The 14,936-nt window shown below is 39.3% G+C and overlaps 1 protein-coding gene across 1 annotated transcript in view; it reads right to left on the minus strand.

Moving 5' to 3' along the window:
• Window positions 1-13,245, minus strand: part of LOC126262458 (Bardet-Biedl syndrome 4 protein-like) — a 135,837-nt gene extending 122,592 nt beyond the window's left edge. Inside the window, exons 1-3 of the mRNA XM_049959114.1 lie at window positions 12,792-13,245; window positions 12,510-12,652; window positions 12,249-12,361 (exon numbers count right to left, since the gene is read on the minus strand). Of these exons, the coding sequence (XP_049815071.1) occupies window positions 12,249-12,361; window positions 12,510-12,652; window positions 12,792-12,906 (371 nt within the window). The 5' untranslated portion in view covers window positions 12,907-13,245. The remainder of the gene's footprint in view (window positions 1-12,248; window positions 12,362-12,509; window positions 12,653-12,791) is intronic.
• Between the last annotated feature and the right edge of the window lie 1,691 nt (window positions 13,246-14,936).

Consider the following 14,936-nt stretch of genomic DNA (forward strand, 5'->3'; position numbering starts at 1 on the left):
GAAACATTGACCTCACCAGATGATCTAACTAGGAACTAAATAGACCACATGTTGATAGAGAAAAAACATAAAAAGGTAGTAACTGATGTTAGGACAATGAGATGGGCTGAGATAGGATTAGAACATTCTCCTGTGCTTATAAAGATGAACGAAGTAAGAGCAACTGTGGCAAAAGAGCCCAAAGAGTATATGGGAGTAGGCCAAAAGAATACCAAGTGAATAAACTGTTTAAGATTAAGGTTACAAATGGATTCACATGGTCATGGAATGAAAGCAATATGAAAGAAGATGAAGATATCAGTACAAAATGGAACAAGAAGGAGACAGCACAGGAACTATTAGGAGATAACAATAATAGCAATATTAAGCGCAAACCATGGTTCAATGAAACATGTAGAAAAGCTGTTCAGGCCAGGAAGACAGCCACACAGGCAATGATGAGCAATAATAACTATGAAAACCAAATAAAATACAGGACAGCCATGAGATAAATGAGCAGAGCAATCACCCGAGAGAAAACATCACTCATAAATAAACAGATAGAGAAGGTAGAGGAGGATTACAGCCAGAAAAATAGTAAATAGTTTTACAGGACAATGAGAAGCTATAGAAAGGAGTACAGAGATAAGCCTGTAATAATGAAGGATGAGAATGGGAAACTGATCACTACAAATGAAGGGAATCTAGAGAACTGGAGAAGATACTTCAAAGAACTACTGAACAATCTGGTACACACCTACAAGAATGAAAACAGGGCAGAAAACAACCAGAACGTACAACCACTAGTCGAAGAGCCAACTCTGATGAAGGGGAATGAGGCAGTAAAAAGACTGAAATGGGAAGGCCTCAAGCACAGAATGATATCAGCAAAGCTCACCAAAGAAGGGGGAGACAAGACATAGGAATGGTTAGCCGAACTCATAAAAGAGGAGTGGAGGAAAGAAGTAATGCCAGAGGAATGGAAAACTGCTGCTGTATTTCACATATACAAGAAGAGAGACAAAATATTGACATAGAACTATAGAGGGATATCTCTATCATTCATGTGCTATAAAATAACCCCAAGAATTATACTGAACAAGCTCAACGCATACACTGAAGAAATATTAGACACAGCACAAGCGGAGTTTCAAAAGGGTAAGTCAACAGCCAACCAAACATTCACACTAAGACAAATACTAGATAAGAACTGATCAGGATACCTTCTGTATGTTTATAACTTCAACAAAGCATATGACAGTGCAGTAAGATAGGAGATGTGGAGGATAATGGCAAAGTGTGGGATACGGACATGCCGACAAATCTAACTAAAGTGTGTGTAATAGAATCAAAGTGTAGAGTGAAAGTACAGGGGGACTTCTCAGAAACATTTGAGGTAAAAACAGGAGTGAGACAGGGAGATGTTCAATTTTGCACTCAACAGCATCCTGAGGAGAGTAATACAAGAAAGTGCAGGAGTCATCATAGGGGAAAAAATAAATGTTCTGACTTTCATAGATAATATTTTGGCGATAGGAAGGAGCATGGAAGACATGGAGAAACTGGAAACTGTATTGATGGAAGAAGCTAAGAAAATAGGTCTAAGTATCAATGAAAATAAAACAAAGTTCATTGTAATAGGAAGAAGAGCTCAGTTAGGACCAAACCATCTAACAATCAGAAACCTGAATGAGATTTTCATTCTGCAGCGGAGTGTGCGCTGATATGAAACTTCCTGGCAGATTAAAACTGTGTGCTGGACCGAGACTCAAACTCGGGACCTTTGCCTTTCGCGGGCAAGTGCTCTACCGACTGAGCTACCCAAGCACGACTCAAGTCCCGTCCTCACAGCTTTACTTCTGCCAGCACTTGCCCGCAAAAGGCAAAGGTCCCGAGTTTGAGTCTCGGTCCATCACACAGTTTTAATCTGCCAGGAAGTTTCAATCAGAAACTTAACCAACGCAGAAGAGCGAAAACAATATTGCGAGAAGGAAAGTTGCTACTCACCATATAGCAGAGATGCTGAGTCACAGATAGGCACAACGAAAAGACTGTCACAAATGATAGCTTTCGGACAGTAAGGCCTTTGTCAGAATTAGACAGCATCACACACATATACAGGTTGTTACAAAAAGGTACAGCCAAACTTTCAGGAAACATTCCTCACACACAAATAAAGAAAAGATGTTATGTGGACATGTGTCTGGAAACACTTAATTTCCATGTTAGAGCTCATTTTAGTTTCGTCAGTATGTACTGTACTTCTTCGATTCACCGCCAGTTGGCCCAATTGAAGGAAGGTAATGTTGACTTCGGTGCTTGTGTTGACATGCGACTCATTGCTCTACAGTACTAGCATCAAGCACATCAGTACGTAGCATCAACAGGTTAGTGTTCATCACGAATGTGGTTTTGCAGTCAGTGCAATGTTTACAAATGCGGAGTTGGCAGATGCCCATTTGATGTATGGATTAGCACGGCGCAATAGCCGTGGCGCGGTACGTTTGCATCGAGACAGATTTCCGGAACGAAGGTGTCCCGACAAGAAGACGTTCGAAGCAACTGATCGGCGTCTTAGGGAGCACGGAACATTCCAGCCTATGACTCGCGACTGGAGAAGACCTAGAACGACGAGGACACCTGCAATGGACGAGGCAATTCTTCGTGCAGTTGACGATAACCCTAATGTCAGCGTCAGAGAAGTTGCTGCTGTACAAGGTAATGTTGACCATGTCACTGTATGGAGAGTGCTACGGGAGAACCAGTTGTTTCCGTACCATGTACAGCGTGTGCAGGCACTATCAGCAGCTGATTGGCCTCCACAGGTACACTTCTGCGAATTCATTTCTTGTAACAAAGTGTTTGAAGTCACGCTGGTACGTTCTGTTGCCGTGTGTTTCTATTCCATGATTAATGTGATTTGAAGAGAAGTAATAAAATGAACTCTAACATGGAAAGTAAGCGTTTCCAGACACATGTCCACATAACATATTTTCTTTCTTTGTGTGTGAGGAATGTTTCCTGAAAGTTTGGCCATACCTTTTTGTAACACCCTGTATACTCATGCTGATGTGTCGGCAGCTGGGCCAACACCTTGTAGATAGAGGTGGCTTAAGGCACGCTAGACTAACGCAGACGGGCGTGAAGTACTGGAACAGGATACGTAATTAATGCTATGAAGAAAAGAACGGAGTTTCTCATATACTTATCTTTAATTTCTTCTTGTACATCTCTATGGTGAACACAAGTGAGACTCTAATTACAATCACTGTAAGGCTAATGGCGCCTTGCTAGTTCGTAGCCATTAACTTAGCTGAAGGCTATTCTGTCTCTCGGCTAATGAGAGAGAAAGGCTTCGTACGTCTAGTCGCTAGCTCTGTCGTCCGTACAACTGGGCTGAGTTCGAGTCAGTCTCTCGAGACCTGCCTCGTGGTGGCGCTAGGTTTGCGATCACACAGTGGCGACACGCGGGTCCGACATGTACTACAGGACTGCGGCCGATTTAAGCTACCACCTAGCACGTGTGGTGTCTGGCTGTGGCACCACACATGCAATTATAACTCACACACACATGACTGAAGTCTCAGTTGCCTAAGATCGTAACGAGAATTCAAAAAATGGTTCAAATGGCTCTAAGCACTATGGGATTTAACATTGGAGGTCATCAGTCCCCTAGACTTAGAACTACCTAAACCTAACTAACCTAAGGACATCACACACATCCATGCCCGAGGCAGGATTCGAACCGGCAACCGTAGCAGCAGCACGGTTCCGGACTGAAGTGCCTAGAACTGCTCAGCCACAGTCGCTAGCTCGAAAATTCAAGCCAGGGGAAGATGTCTAGGAGCAATACACAACATTATAAGATCTAAGTTACTATCTAGGCAGGCAAAAATAAGAATATATCAGACCATCATCAAAGCAATAGTGTACTAAGCAAGCAAGGCATGGATCCTGAAAAAAGCAGAGAAAAAGCTCATCACTTTTGAAAATAAAGTACTGAGAAAAATATATGGACAAGTGAAAGAAAATGAACAGTGCAGAACAAGGAAAAGCAAAGAACCCAGACAATTATACACACTACCTGGCATCATAGCAAGTGTGAAAACCAAAAGACCCAGGAGTATGGACATGTGAAGTGTAGAGGAGAGAACATAGTAATAAAGGCAGTGATGGATGGATAAGCCGAAGGAACGAGACCATTAGGATGACTGACAATGAAATGGAAGGATAATGCCATGGCAGACATCCAGATACTGGGTCTGGGAGATGAAGATGCAGCTGACAAGAAGGTATGGAAGGCTGGAATGAGTGAGGCCAAGAACTGACTGTGGTTTGTTTGGCTAGTACAAGTCAGTAGGTAAGCTATCCTTAATTTTTTACCTATTTAGTTCTCTCCCTTCTTCAGTTATTCACTTCATTTTCTAAATTTCACACACATAAATCAGTACTTCATTTTCAGTTTTGAGGAAGTGCTAGGATTCTAACAATCAGTATAAACACCACACAGTTGTATGGTTAAATGAAAATGCTAAAAAAATATGCAACAGGAATCAAATTAAAGTATTATGTCCAGGAATGTTTTTCCCCCTAGCTAACAAGGAGAGACATTTGAGTGTGTAAGTCATCAGTGTCAAGTTGCAAGGAAAATAAGTAGTGTATTAGTAGCATGAAAATCACCACTAAGGAATATGTCTCACAGAAAACACTCACTTTGTTTGTTTCTTTGGGACGCGATGATCCTGCACTGACACAATCTGCCTCCAGTTCTTATGCTACCTCCTCCCACTCAGTGAAACCCAGCATTCTGCAGTCACCTCATCTCGCCATCTGCTTCTTGGTCTTCCAGGGGGTCTTCAGCTTCCACCTTCTTAACATATATCTGACACACTATTCTGCCTTTCTCCATTCTGACAACATGGCCTGCCCTTTGCAAATGTCATCTTGCTTTGGAGATTTTCACTACCATGGGTTGGTTGACTAGCTTAATTATTTCTTTGTTGAATCTCCAAACCCATCTTCATGTTGCTTAGTCAAATGCCGGCCCAAACATTTTTGGAACACTATATTTTCGAAGACTGAGAGCTGGTGCTCCTTGCTTTTGGTCATGCCCTGTGTTCTGGATCTGTATTGCAGTGCTGGCCAGGTGATGGTGTTGTAGAGTTCCAGCTTGATTTTCCTGGTCCAGAGTTTGGAGGATAGAAGTTATTGGAGGGAAAAGTAAACTTTGCAGTCTGTAGTCTGGTTTGGTATTCAACTTGTCTTCTATTGCAATCACTTATAATTACACTAAGGTGTTTGAGGTTGGGAGTGTTCTTGAAAGTGTAGTTTTCTATGCAAAGATTATCACACTGTCCTGCAGTCATATTTTCCCCTAGTATGATCTTGTGTTCTGAAACTTCCTGGAAGACTAAAACTGTGTGCTGGACCGAACTCAAAGTGGAACCTTTGCCTTTTGCGTACAATTGTTTACTGACTGAGCTACCCAAGCACATCTCACAACCCATCCTCACAGCTCTATTTCTGACAGTACCCCAACTCTTACATTCCAAACTTCATAGACTTACAACTTCTAGTTGTGACTGAAATCACAGCCAGATTCTTTTAAATTGTTAGTGTGATATCTGTGAAGAGGAGAGTTTCTGTGAAGTTTGGATTCAGGTAGCAGATGAGGTATTTGCAGAAGTAAAGTTGTGATGACAGGTCATGAGACATCCTTGGATAGCTCAATTGGTACAGCACCTGTCCACAAAAGGCTTAAGTCCTGAGTTCAAGTTTCACTCTGGCACACAGTTTTAATCTGACAGGAAATTTCATATCAGTGCACAGTGAAAATTTCACTCTGGATCTTGTATTCCCCCCCCCCCCCCCCCCCCCATTAGGTTTTAAATCTACTTTCAGGGCAGTATTATTTAGCTTCTTGAACAGTGTGTCAATTTCACCACTGTTATTTCCTCTTAAAATTATCTCATCTGCATACATCAGTATATTTGGGTGTTTATCTGTGATGTTTTCATTTGTTGCTCATTTGGTTTATCTTACCACAATTCCTATGACATTTTTGAAGGTAAATAGGGTTAAAGCATCACCTTGCTTCAGCCCAGTTTTGTTCTCAAAATAACTGGAGTCACAGTGTGTCACCCAGCTTACTGCCTTCTCCAAACACACTTGGACTAAGATGATGAGTTTCTTGGGGATTCCATATTCTGCCATGATTTCCCATACCATTTCTCTGTGCAGTGAATTGTATGCTATCTGAAAGTTATGAACACACAACGAACAGATGCTCTTGTTATATTCCCATTGTCAAGTTTGATGTATAATATGCTTTCTATTTTGATCTATTTTTCCAAAAACCATTCTAGGAGTCACCTATTATATCCTTGGTATAGGCGACGAGTCTTTGCTACATTACATCTGACAGTACTTTGTAAGCTATGACTAATAGGGACATTCCTGCAATTATGTTTATCTGCTTTTTTGTGTACAAGGACAATGATTGATTCCTTCCAATCATCAGGTATTTTTTTCATCTTGCCAAATTTTAAGAATAAGATGAAATACTTTCTCATGAATTTTATGATCATTATATTTCAGCATTTCCTTGGTATTCCATCTGTTCCTGCTGCTTTGTGGTTTTCAGTTTTTTTTTTTTTTTTTCCTTCAAACTGCTGATTACCTCTTTGTATGCTGGGTCATTTACAACAGGTTCAACTGTTGTAGTGCAAGTTTTCTCAAGCTTGTTTTCTGATAGAAATGAGTGGCAGAATATTTACATCAGCCCTAGAGGACACAGGGAAATCTATGTTCAATACAAGAGAGGGAAAAACAAATATGGAGAGAAGAAAGGAGAAGACTATACTGTTTCACACTGCATCAAAAACATGGCCATTAAATTTGGTGCCCAAGTTTGTATTGGAGAAGGATGAGGAAGTGAATTCACAGAGCCCTGCTCAAAATACCCATCAGCAAATTAGCAAAACCACAAAATCTTCAATCCAGGTAGCCAGTTGAGGATTCGAACTCCATTTCTCCCTTATTCGAGTGTAGTATCTCAAGTGCTGGTAAATATGGAGGGTGGGGATAAGATAGAAGTGAGAAGACAGATATTGATGATGGTGGAAAGAAGGTCACAGAGGATTTGGGAATGCAACATTACTCTCCAATATGACATAAAAAATGTGTCATTCGATCTCCAAAAATGAATGGTCTCACACAAAAAGTAGGAACATGAATTTCACTTTACACATGGCAAGTTTCTGTGGGTTACCTATGTCACAAAAATTAAGATTTGACAGAATATTTAATTTATACAAACTGTTTTAATAGTTGTTAATCTCTGGCATTCAAGACAAGTTACTGTCCTCATCCTGGTGGTATCATCTCGGCTTGAGATCACATTATAAAAAATACAGTTAATGAGACAGAAGAAATACAGTAACATCGGGTTTGATGTCTTCATGTGAGGAGATTTGGAACAAAAGAATAATGAAACTGAATGTCTGAAAAAATATGTCCCTGAAAGACTGTCAGAGTTGTAAATGATGAAGCAACAAGAAAGGAAAAAATAAAAGACATGCTGGCAGGTGGTAGGAAGGCTAACAGGAGGAGGACACAGTCTGACAATTTTGTTGTGTCTACTAGCAACACATTCCATCTGTCGGAGTTGAGCGGAAAGGAACATCAAGATGGTGTAGTAGAAGAAAATGTACAGCAGACTCTGCACACCAATAGGAAGGATGAGGAAGCAGATACTACTCAAAATAACCATCACCAAATTAGTAAAACCACAAAAAGCATCAATCAGGGTAACACAGTACGGAAGAAGAGAGCACTGCTGGTAGGTACCAGTGATGGCACAGGAGAAGTTATGGGAGGAGTATCCTATCACCAGCCATTTCAAGTCAAGTGCTGGGCTGAATCATGCGACAGAAAATGGGGGCCTATGTGCAAGGATTTCACAAAAGATGATCAGGCCACAATAGAGCTTAAAACCAGGAAGACACTGCAGAAATTAAAAAATAAGAAGTAAGCAGGCGCAGATGAGGTTTCACTCTCTGTTCTGAAGTTGTACATAGACAGCATAAAATCCCCAGTAACAAACATAAAAAATGAGCCCTTTAGTCGGGTATTTCTCCAGTGTGCCTACGAGTTGTGCCCTTACTAAACAAAGATAATGCTGAGGGTATTGAAAATACAGGCCAGTTTCACTATGGTTGTATTCACAGCAATAACTGAATCAGTCATTAAGGAAAGACTAAATAGTTGCATGAACAAAAACAACTTTTTGCACAGTGTGGTTTCAAAAGTGGTGAAATACACCTGCTGGCCACTACAGATTTCACAAAACTGGTACTTGAAGCTCTTGATAAGAATGGCTGTGTTACAGGCATAGTCCTTGACTTGTTCAAGACTTCTGATACAGTTGACCATAAAATATTACTAAACAAAGTGGGATCACGAGGCATAAGAGGAATATAGTACAAGCGCTTCCACTCTTACTTGGAAAACAATGTGCAAAAAGTAGAAAGAGTTCACACATCCAGTGGTCATAAATTTTTAGTAAAATAAGTCAGACAAGAAACACATAAACATAGGGTAGTGTATTGGTTTCAAATCTGTTTTGAATATATATAAATAACTTTCCCAGCACATAGCTGTCAAGCTTGAGAAGAGGCTGTCAGTAACCACACGGCAAATTTGGAGGGTGCCCTTCCCAGTCCAGCTGTAAATTGTTTTGTTACTCTGCCATCCACTGTATTAACACTCTGGTGCTTCCCAATATAAGTATCTGAATTTGCTACAGTACTTAGGCCTACTTTTGCAGTACCCTATTACTGCAATCATCTTTTACTTTCATTTTTACCCCAATTTCACTCCAAATATCATTTGCACTGTTTAATTTTGCATTCATTTGTATCAGGCTTGTCTTTTCAGAAACTTAATAGTTGCCGAAGGAACAAAAAAATTATAATTCCTTGCCTTTTTGACAAAAAACTAAGTTAAAGTAATCCTAAGCAGCAAACACCACGTAAATAATGTACCTAAATTGTAAAAAGACAAATAAAACTGCCAACCACACAAAATTATCAAATCTTTCATCAGTCAGATGAAATTTACTCCCAGCTCAATTTTTTTTTTAAAGGAGAAGGGCATTACTATGAAAGCATCAGTGTGCTGTTTATTATTTAGTATGGATAAATAGGTGAACTGTGTATCTTGTGACATCACCTGATTAGAAAAACCACAACAGCTTACACATTAATGCCTTGAACTTGCGATGTGATTTGATCTGAAAGCAGTTTTATTCCTAACTTCTAAGCAGACATGTGCACAATGAAAATTTTTTGTCATCACTTAGGAAGATATGGAGACAAAATCATTCACAGACAAGTTTACTATGTACACAGGAAGGAAACCATTACAACCTATAAAACATTTTAGTAGCATAGGTGAGTGAAATGTACACAGTACCTTTTCCAACTTTTTAAAGCTTCAAATTGTAAAATGTTAACTTCCGTAATCTCTTAGTAACTCCCCATAACCTATAATTAAGGACAAGTTCTCTCTCCTGGTGACAACAACATTATAGGCATTCAACTGCTACGAAAGAAAGAAAATGAAACCTTCATGGCTGTTTACGATTGGTTAGTGTGTAATAAACTGGCAGTGGACATAAATAAAACAAACAGTATGCACTTCAGAATTATAGAGAGAACACACTTCTGTTGCGCTACGCATAGTTAATAAATTTACTGATAGCGTAACAAAAATTTTTAGGGATGAATACTGATTGTCAATTAACATGGGACAAACACACGAAGAGGGTAGGAAAAAAAAAGTCGCCAGCATGTTCAGTTTTTAACAGCAAATGTTTTGTGGTAGCATACTTTTGTACTCTAAAATCTTGGCTATGGGATTCTTTTCTGGGGATCGAAGACACAAAAGATGGATACAGTTTTTAAAATGCAGAAAAGGGCCAAAAGAATAACAACATAATAATCAGAAGTAGTAGATGGACCCATTGTAAAGTCCTTTTTAAAAATGTGGGTACTGGTACACATACTGTGCCATGTGAGTACATCTTCCAATCTGTTATGCATGTTAGAGAAAATATTGCTAAGTATTTCATTAAGAGTACTCATGGAGCAAGAGCCAGTCTGGACTTACAATTACCAAGGAAAAACAAACAAAAATCTCAAAATGGTATATTCTATCATGGAATAAAGCTGTATAATAAAGTGTCCAAGCAGATGAAAAGATTACTAAGATACACCTGTTTAAAAAGGCAGCTAAAGTGTTCTTTGTATGTAATGTTTTAGCAAGAAGATTACTTATATGATTCAGAATAGTGGTTAATAACGGAGGGTTAACAAAACCTCCTTATCACACTATGATACTGTAACGCTATTGCAATACAATCATGTGAAAAGATCTATAATGCATGATAGTATTGTCTTGTCATTGTCCCACGTCCAGCATCACACTCATCGTGGAGGGGAAGGGGGATGTCAGTCTGAGGTGAGCATATGAAGACATGTATGGGGAATAGTGTAGGGAAGGGGGATGTCAGTCTGAGGTGAGCATATGAAGACATGTATGGGGAATAGTGTAGTGGCATGTTTACAAGCCTGGAATCAGTTTTCCCTATGGACTGGAGTTAGTGCAGGGGCACAGCGCAGCAAGTTCATGGTTCTGAAATCATCAGCAGACGTTTCTGATGTCTGCAGTGATGAAGGGCAAACAGTGTTTATATGAAAGTACTTTGTACAAAAGGGACCAATCGAATGAGGCAGTGCAGCTGTTAATACCTTGACCTCATATTCTGGAGAAAGTATCTTGCTCTGTCAGTCTAGTCATCCTGATTTAAGTCCAAAATCATTTCAGACAAGTGCAAGGATGGTTCCTTCATCAGAGTCACAGCTGACTATCTCTTCTTTCCTCATAAAAGCATACTTAGGCCCCTATATCTGGTGTATATGTACTTTCTTTTGCAATTTATTTTCATTCTATTCTATCATACAGGGGCATATCCTGGGGTAACCCGACAAACCGAGCAAAAGCTTTTAGCGTGTAATAAGACTCATTTGTGGTGCAAATTCAAGAACATCATGTAGACACCTGTTCAAGGAACTTCATATCCTAACCACTGCTTCTCAGTATATTTATTTCTAAATGAAATTTTTTGCAACTAAATTATCTCTATTTCCACCCAATAGTCCAATACATAGTATCAATACCAGAGGATAAGAACAATCTAAAAAAAAAAAAAAATCTAAAATCACTTACCTTGGTCCAAAAGGGAGTCCACTACTCAGGAAAACATATTTTCAATAAATTGCCAGCAACCATTAAAATTTTGGTTTCAGGTAATGCACAGTTTAAACAGAATTTAAAAGACTTTTTGATAAGCAAACCCCCACTACTCAATAGATGAATATCTTAACAGGGAGTGTTAGACCAGCTTCAGTAAAAAGTTTGTTACATTTCAGTTTTGACAGTATTGGGCCACAACAGTAATAATTACATATTTCGTGTATGATAAATTTATTAAAAGTGCATAATTACATTTCATTCTGACAGTTTATTAAAGAAGATCCAGTTTACTGTAATGTATTTACCTATTTTCACCATCACCTGACAAATGATCAGGGTAGTCAGTATTATACTCAAATGTTTTATGTTTTTTATACTTTCTGACTTGTTCCACACCCACGAGAATTATCTCATAAAGGTCTATGGAATGAAAACTGAATGTAATCTAATCTAATTGTATTTTGGTTACAAATCTAATATCAGGTCACCTTCCATTCGGAAAGTGGGTGCACTCAGCGAGTGTTATGTGACTTATAAATTACAGAGTGCAGCAATCAGTTGTCATTTTTTAGACTGACACCCGAACAACAGGGACGTACATGCATTGAGGTTAGAAAATAGTGCATTGAGAATGGCCAGCTACTAGCCGAAATCTGGATTTGCATAATAAAATATAAAAAAGGACGACTGATTGCTGCACTCTATAATTTATAAATCATATATCATTGTACGATGATACCTGGATGAATAAATGTGTGGGCTAATTGAAAATAAATAATTACACATTTGAAAATGGACTATTTTCTGTTAATAATGTACCATTCAATACATGCAGTAAGTAACACAACTTTATGTACGAAGGCAAGTAAGTAATTAATTTGTAGTAGATACTATGAAATGAAATCTAGAATAAAAAGAGTTATATCATTCAAATGCTTCAAAATATTACTTACAGAGATCTTGCAACCTGCTTGATGTTGTCCACGTTCATGGGATTAATGGCATGACATGTTTGAAAATACTCGAGGGAATCTTGGATTCTTCCTTCGTGCCTCAGTATTAAACCCTACAAGGCGTAAATACATTTTTAATTCATGTTTGTCATGTTATTATAAGTTGTAAAATTGAATATTCTGCACATAACATTTTGAATGTGTATACGATAATCTCGATCTGCAAAATCTACAACTATGAAAATAACTGTTTGTTGATACCTGCATATAGTTTGCGAATTCAGAGAATCCTTTGCTCTTCTCGAGTTCTTCTTGGATTAATATTTTACATATCCCGAATTCCTTTCGTGCGTAATGTAGATGTATTAACCAATTACGACTTTCAATTAACGGGCAATCTGGAACTATAACATGAAAACTGGTGAGAACAAAACGTGGGAGAACAAACTCTTACGTCCTTCCTACCAAGTGGTTAATCACTGCAAAATCAAAATTCTCAACAGATTAAAAAATGCAGTTGAACAGATTTTCAATCAATCGTACCTTTTCTCTGTCTCCCCACACCACTTCTGGCGACGCTTGACACTCGCGCTGAATTTGATATTCCAACACTGGGCCGACCGTTTGGTATGCCATGATGTGTATTTACAGAATTCATTATTTATGACTCTTCACCAATTAAAATCTAAAATGTGTAACACGCACGTTACTGGCGTTGTAGCAATAACAACATTCACAAGATATCTACCAAAACATTGACTTCGCTCACTGAATAGCGTTCTGTTTGCGGGTTCACGTTGCCTAGCAACCACCGACAACTACCATTGCCGCCCTACCAGAGATAAATTTACCGTTGAATATACGTTTTTTCCCTGCCACAAATTCGGGAGTGGAGCGAGTGTCATCATTACATATTATGTCAGTTATATTCTTGAACGTTTCTTGAAAAACACAGTAAGGTTACTCGGGGCAACTGAAGAATGGGATACAACTCGTCGCCTTTGACTAATGACATTGTGGCGACGTATTATAGCAGTGATTTCAGTATTACAGTGACAGTAGTCCGGAGTCGATAGTTGAGACGGATAAGAAGTTCACCGCCGTTGTTTATCTTTGTAATTAACCGGTTGTCATAGTTTAAGTGTTCATCAGCGTAATAATAAACAACTGGTTTTTGGAGTCGACGCAAGTGCGTCGGATAATAGTTAGCGGCTACATTGGTGTCCCCGAACGGAAAAGAATACAGTGCAAATCACAAATAAAAAGCAGTGTAGCACAACGATGGCAGATCAACGGGAAGATACGAGCGTAAAAATGAACTATTCCGCTACAGCAACCGGAAGTGCAACTACAACATTACGTTTGCCGAAATTTTGGACCACATTACCGAAAGAGTTGTTTATAAGAACCGAGAACATTTTCCAGCAATATAATGTGAACAGCGACAGTGACAAACTAAGCCGTATTTTCGCGAATATGGACCAAGAGCTAGCAAAGGTAGCACAAGAACTCATCATGAAGCCGGTTCATGAGCAACCGTATCAAGCCTTCAATGTTGTTGTTGTTGTGGTCTTCAGTCCTCAGACTGGTTTGATGCAGCTCTCCATGCTACTCTATCCTGTGCAAGCTTCTTCATCTCCCAGCACCTACTGCAACCTACATCCTTCTGAATCTGCTTAGTGTATTCATCTCTTGGTCTCCCCCTACGATTTTTACCCTCCACGATGCCCTCCAATACTAAAGTGGTGATCCCTTGATGCCTCAGAACATGTCCTACCAACCGATCCCTTCTTCTGGTCAAGTTGTGCCACAAACTCCTCTTCTCCCCAATCCTATTCAATACTTCCTCATTAGTTATGTGATCTACCCATCTAATCCTCAGCATTCTTCTGTAGCACCACATTTCGAAAGCTTCTATTCTCTTCTTGTCCAAACTATTTACCATCCATGTTTCACTTCCATACATGGCTACACTCCATACAAATACTTTCAGAGACGACTTCCTGACACTTAAATCTATACTCGATGTTAACAAATCTCTCTTCTTCAGAAACGCTTTCCTTGCCATTGCCAGTCTACATTTTATATCCTCTCTACTTCGACCATCATCAGTTATTTTGCTCCCCAAATAGCAAAACTCATTTACTACTTTAAGTGTCTCATTTCCTAATCTAATTCCCTCAGCATCACCATTTAATCGTACTTCCTAAGACTATTATAAATGTGATTGTTTCTTACGTTTTCACTCAAAAACGGCTGGCTAGATTTGGATGAAATTTTGCGCATGGATAGTATACAGCTTGGGTAGGACATAGGATACTTTCATACCCATAAAATGATCGCGTAGGATAATTTTCAGTGTTGGTTCATACTACGGAACGAGGTCGCGGGTAGAAGCTAGTGAAAAGCCACGAAAACATCCGCGGAGCACATAGGGGACAGTCAAGTATTTAGGACTTGTACGTCCGCGGTGGCAGGGAGGTGTGAGGAGGCACGCTATTATCAGTGTCAGCAACTCATTCTCACTAAAGTACCGATCAACACGATTTCGTATAGAATTACGATTTCCGATCGGCAAGTGTCCTCTATGGTGAGGGTATCATCTGGAGTGCCCCAGGGAAGCGTGGTAGGTCCGCTGTTGTTTTCTATCTACATAAATGATCTTTTGGATAGGGTGGATAGCAATGT

Source organism: Schistocerca nitens, chromosome 6 (assembly GCF_023898315.1).
Source record: "Schistocerca nitens isolate TAMUIC-IGC-003100 chromosome 6, iqSchNite1.1, whole genome shotgun sequence".
NCBI lineage: Eukaryota > Metazoa > Arthropoda > Insecta > Orthoptera > Acrididae > Schistocerca > Schistocerca nitens.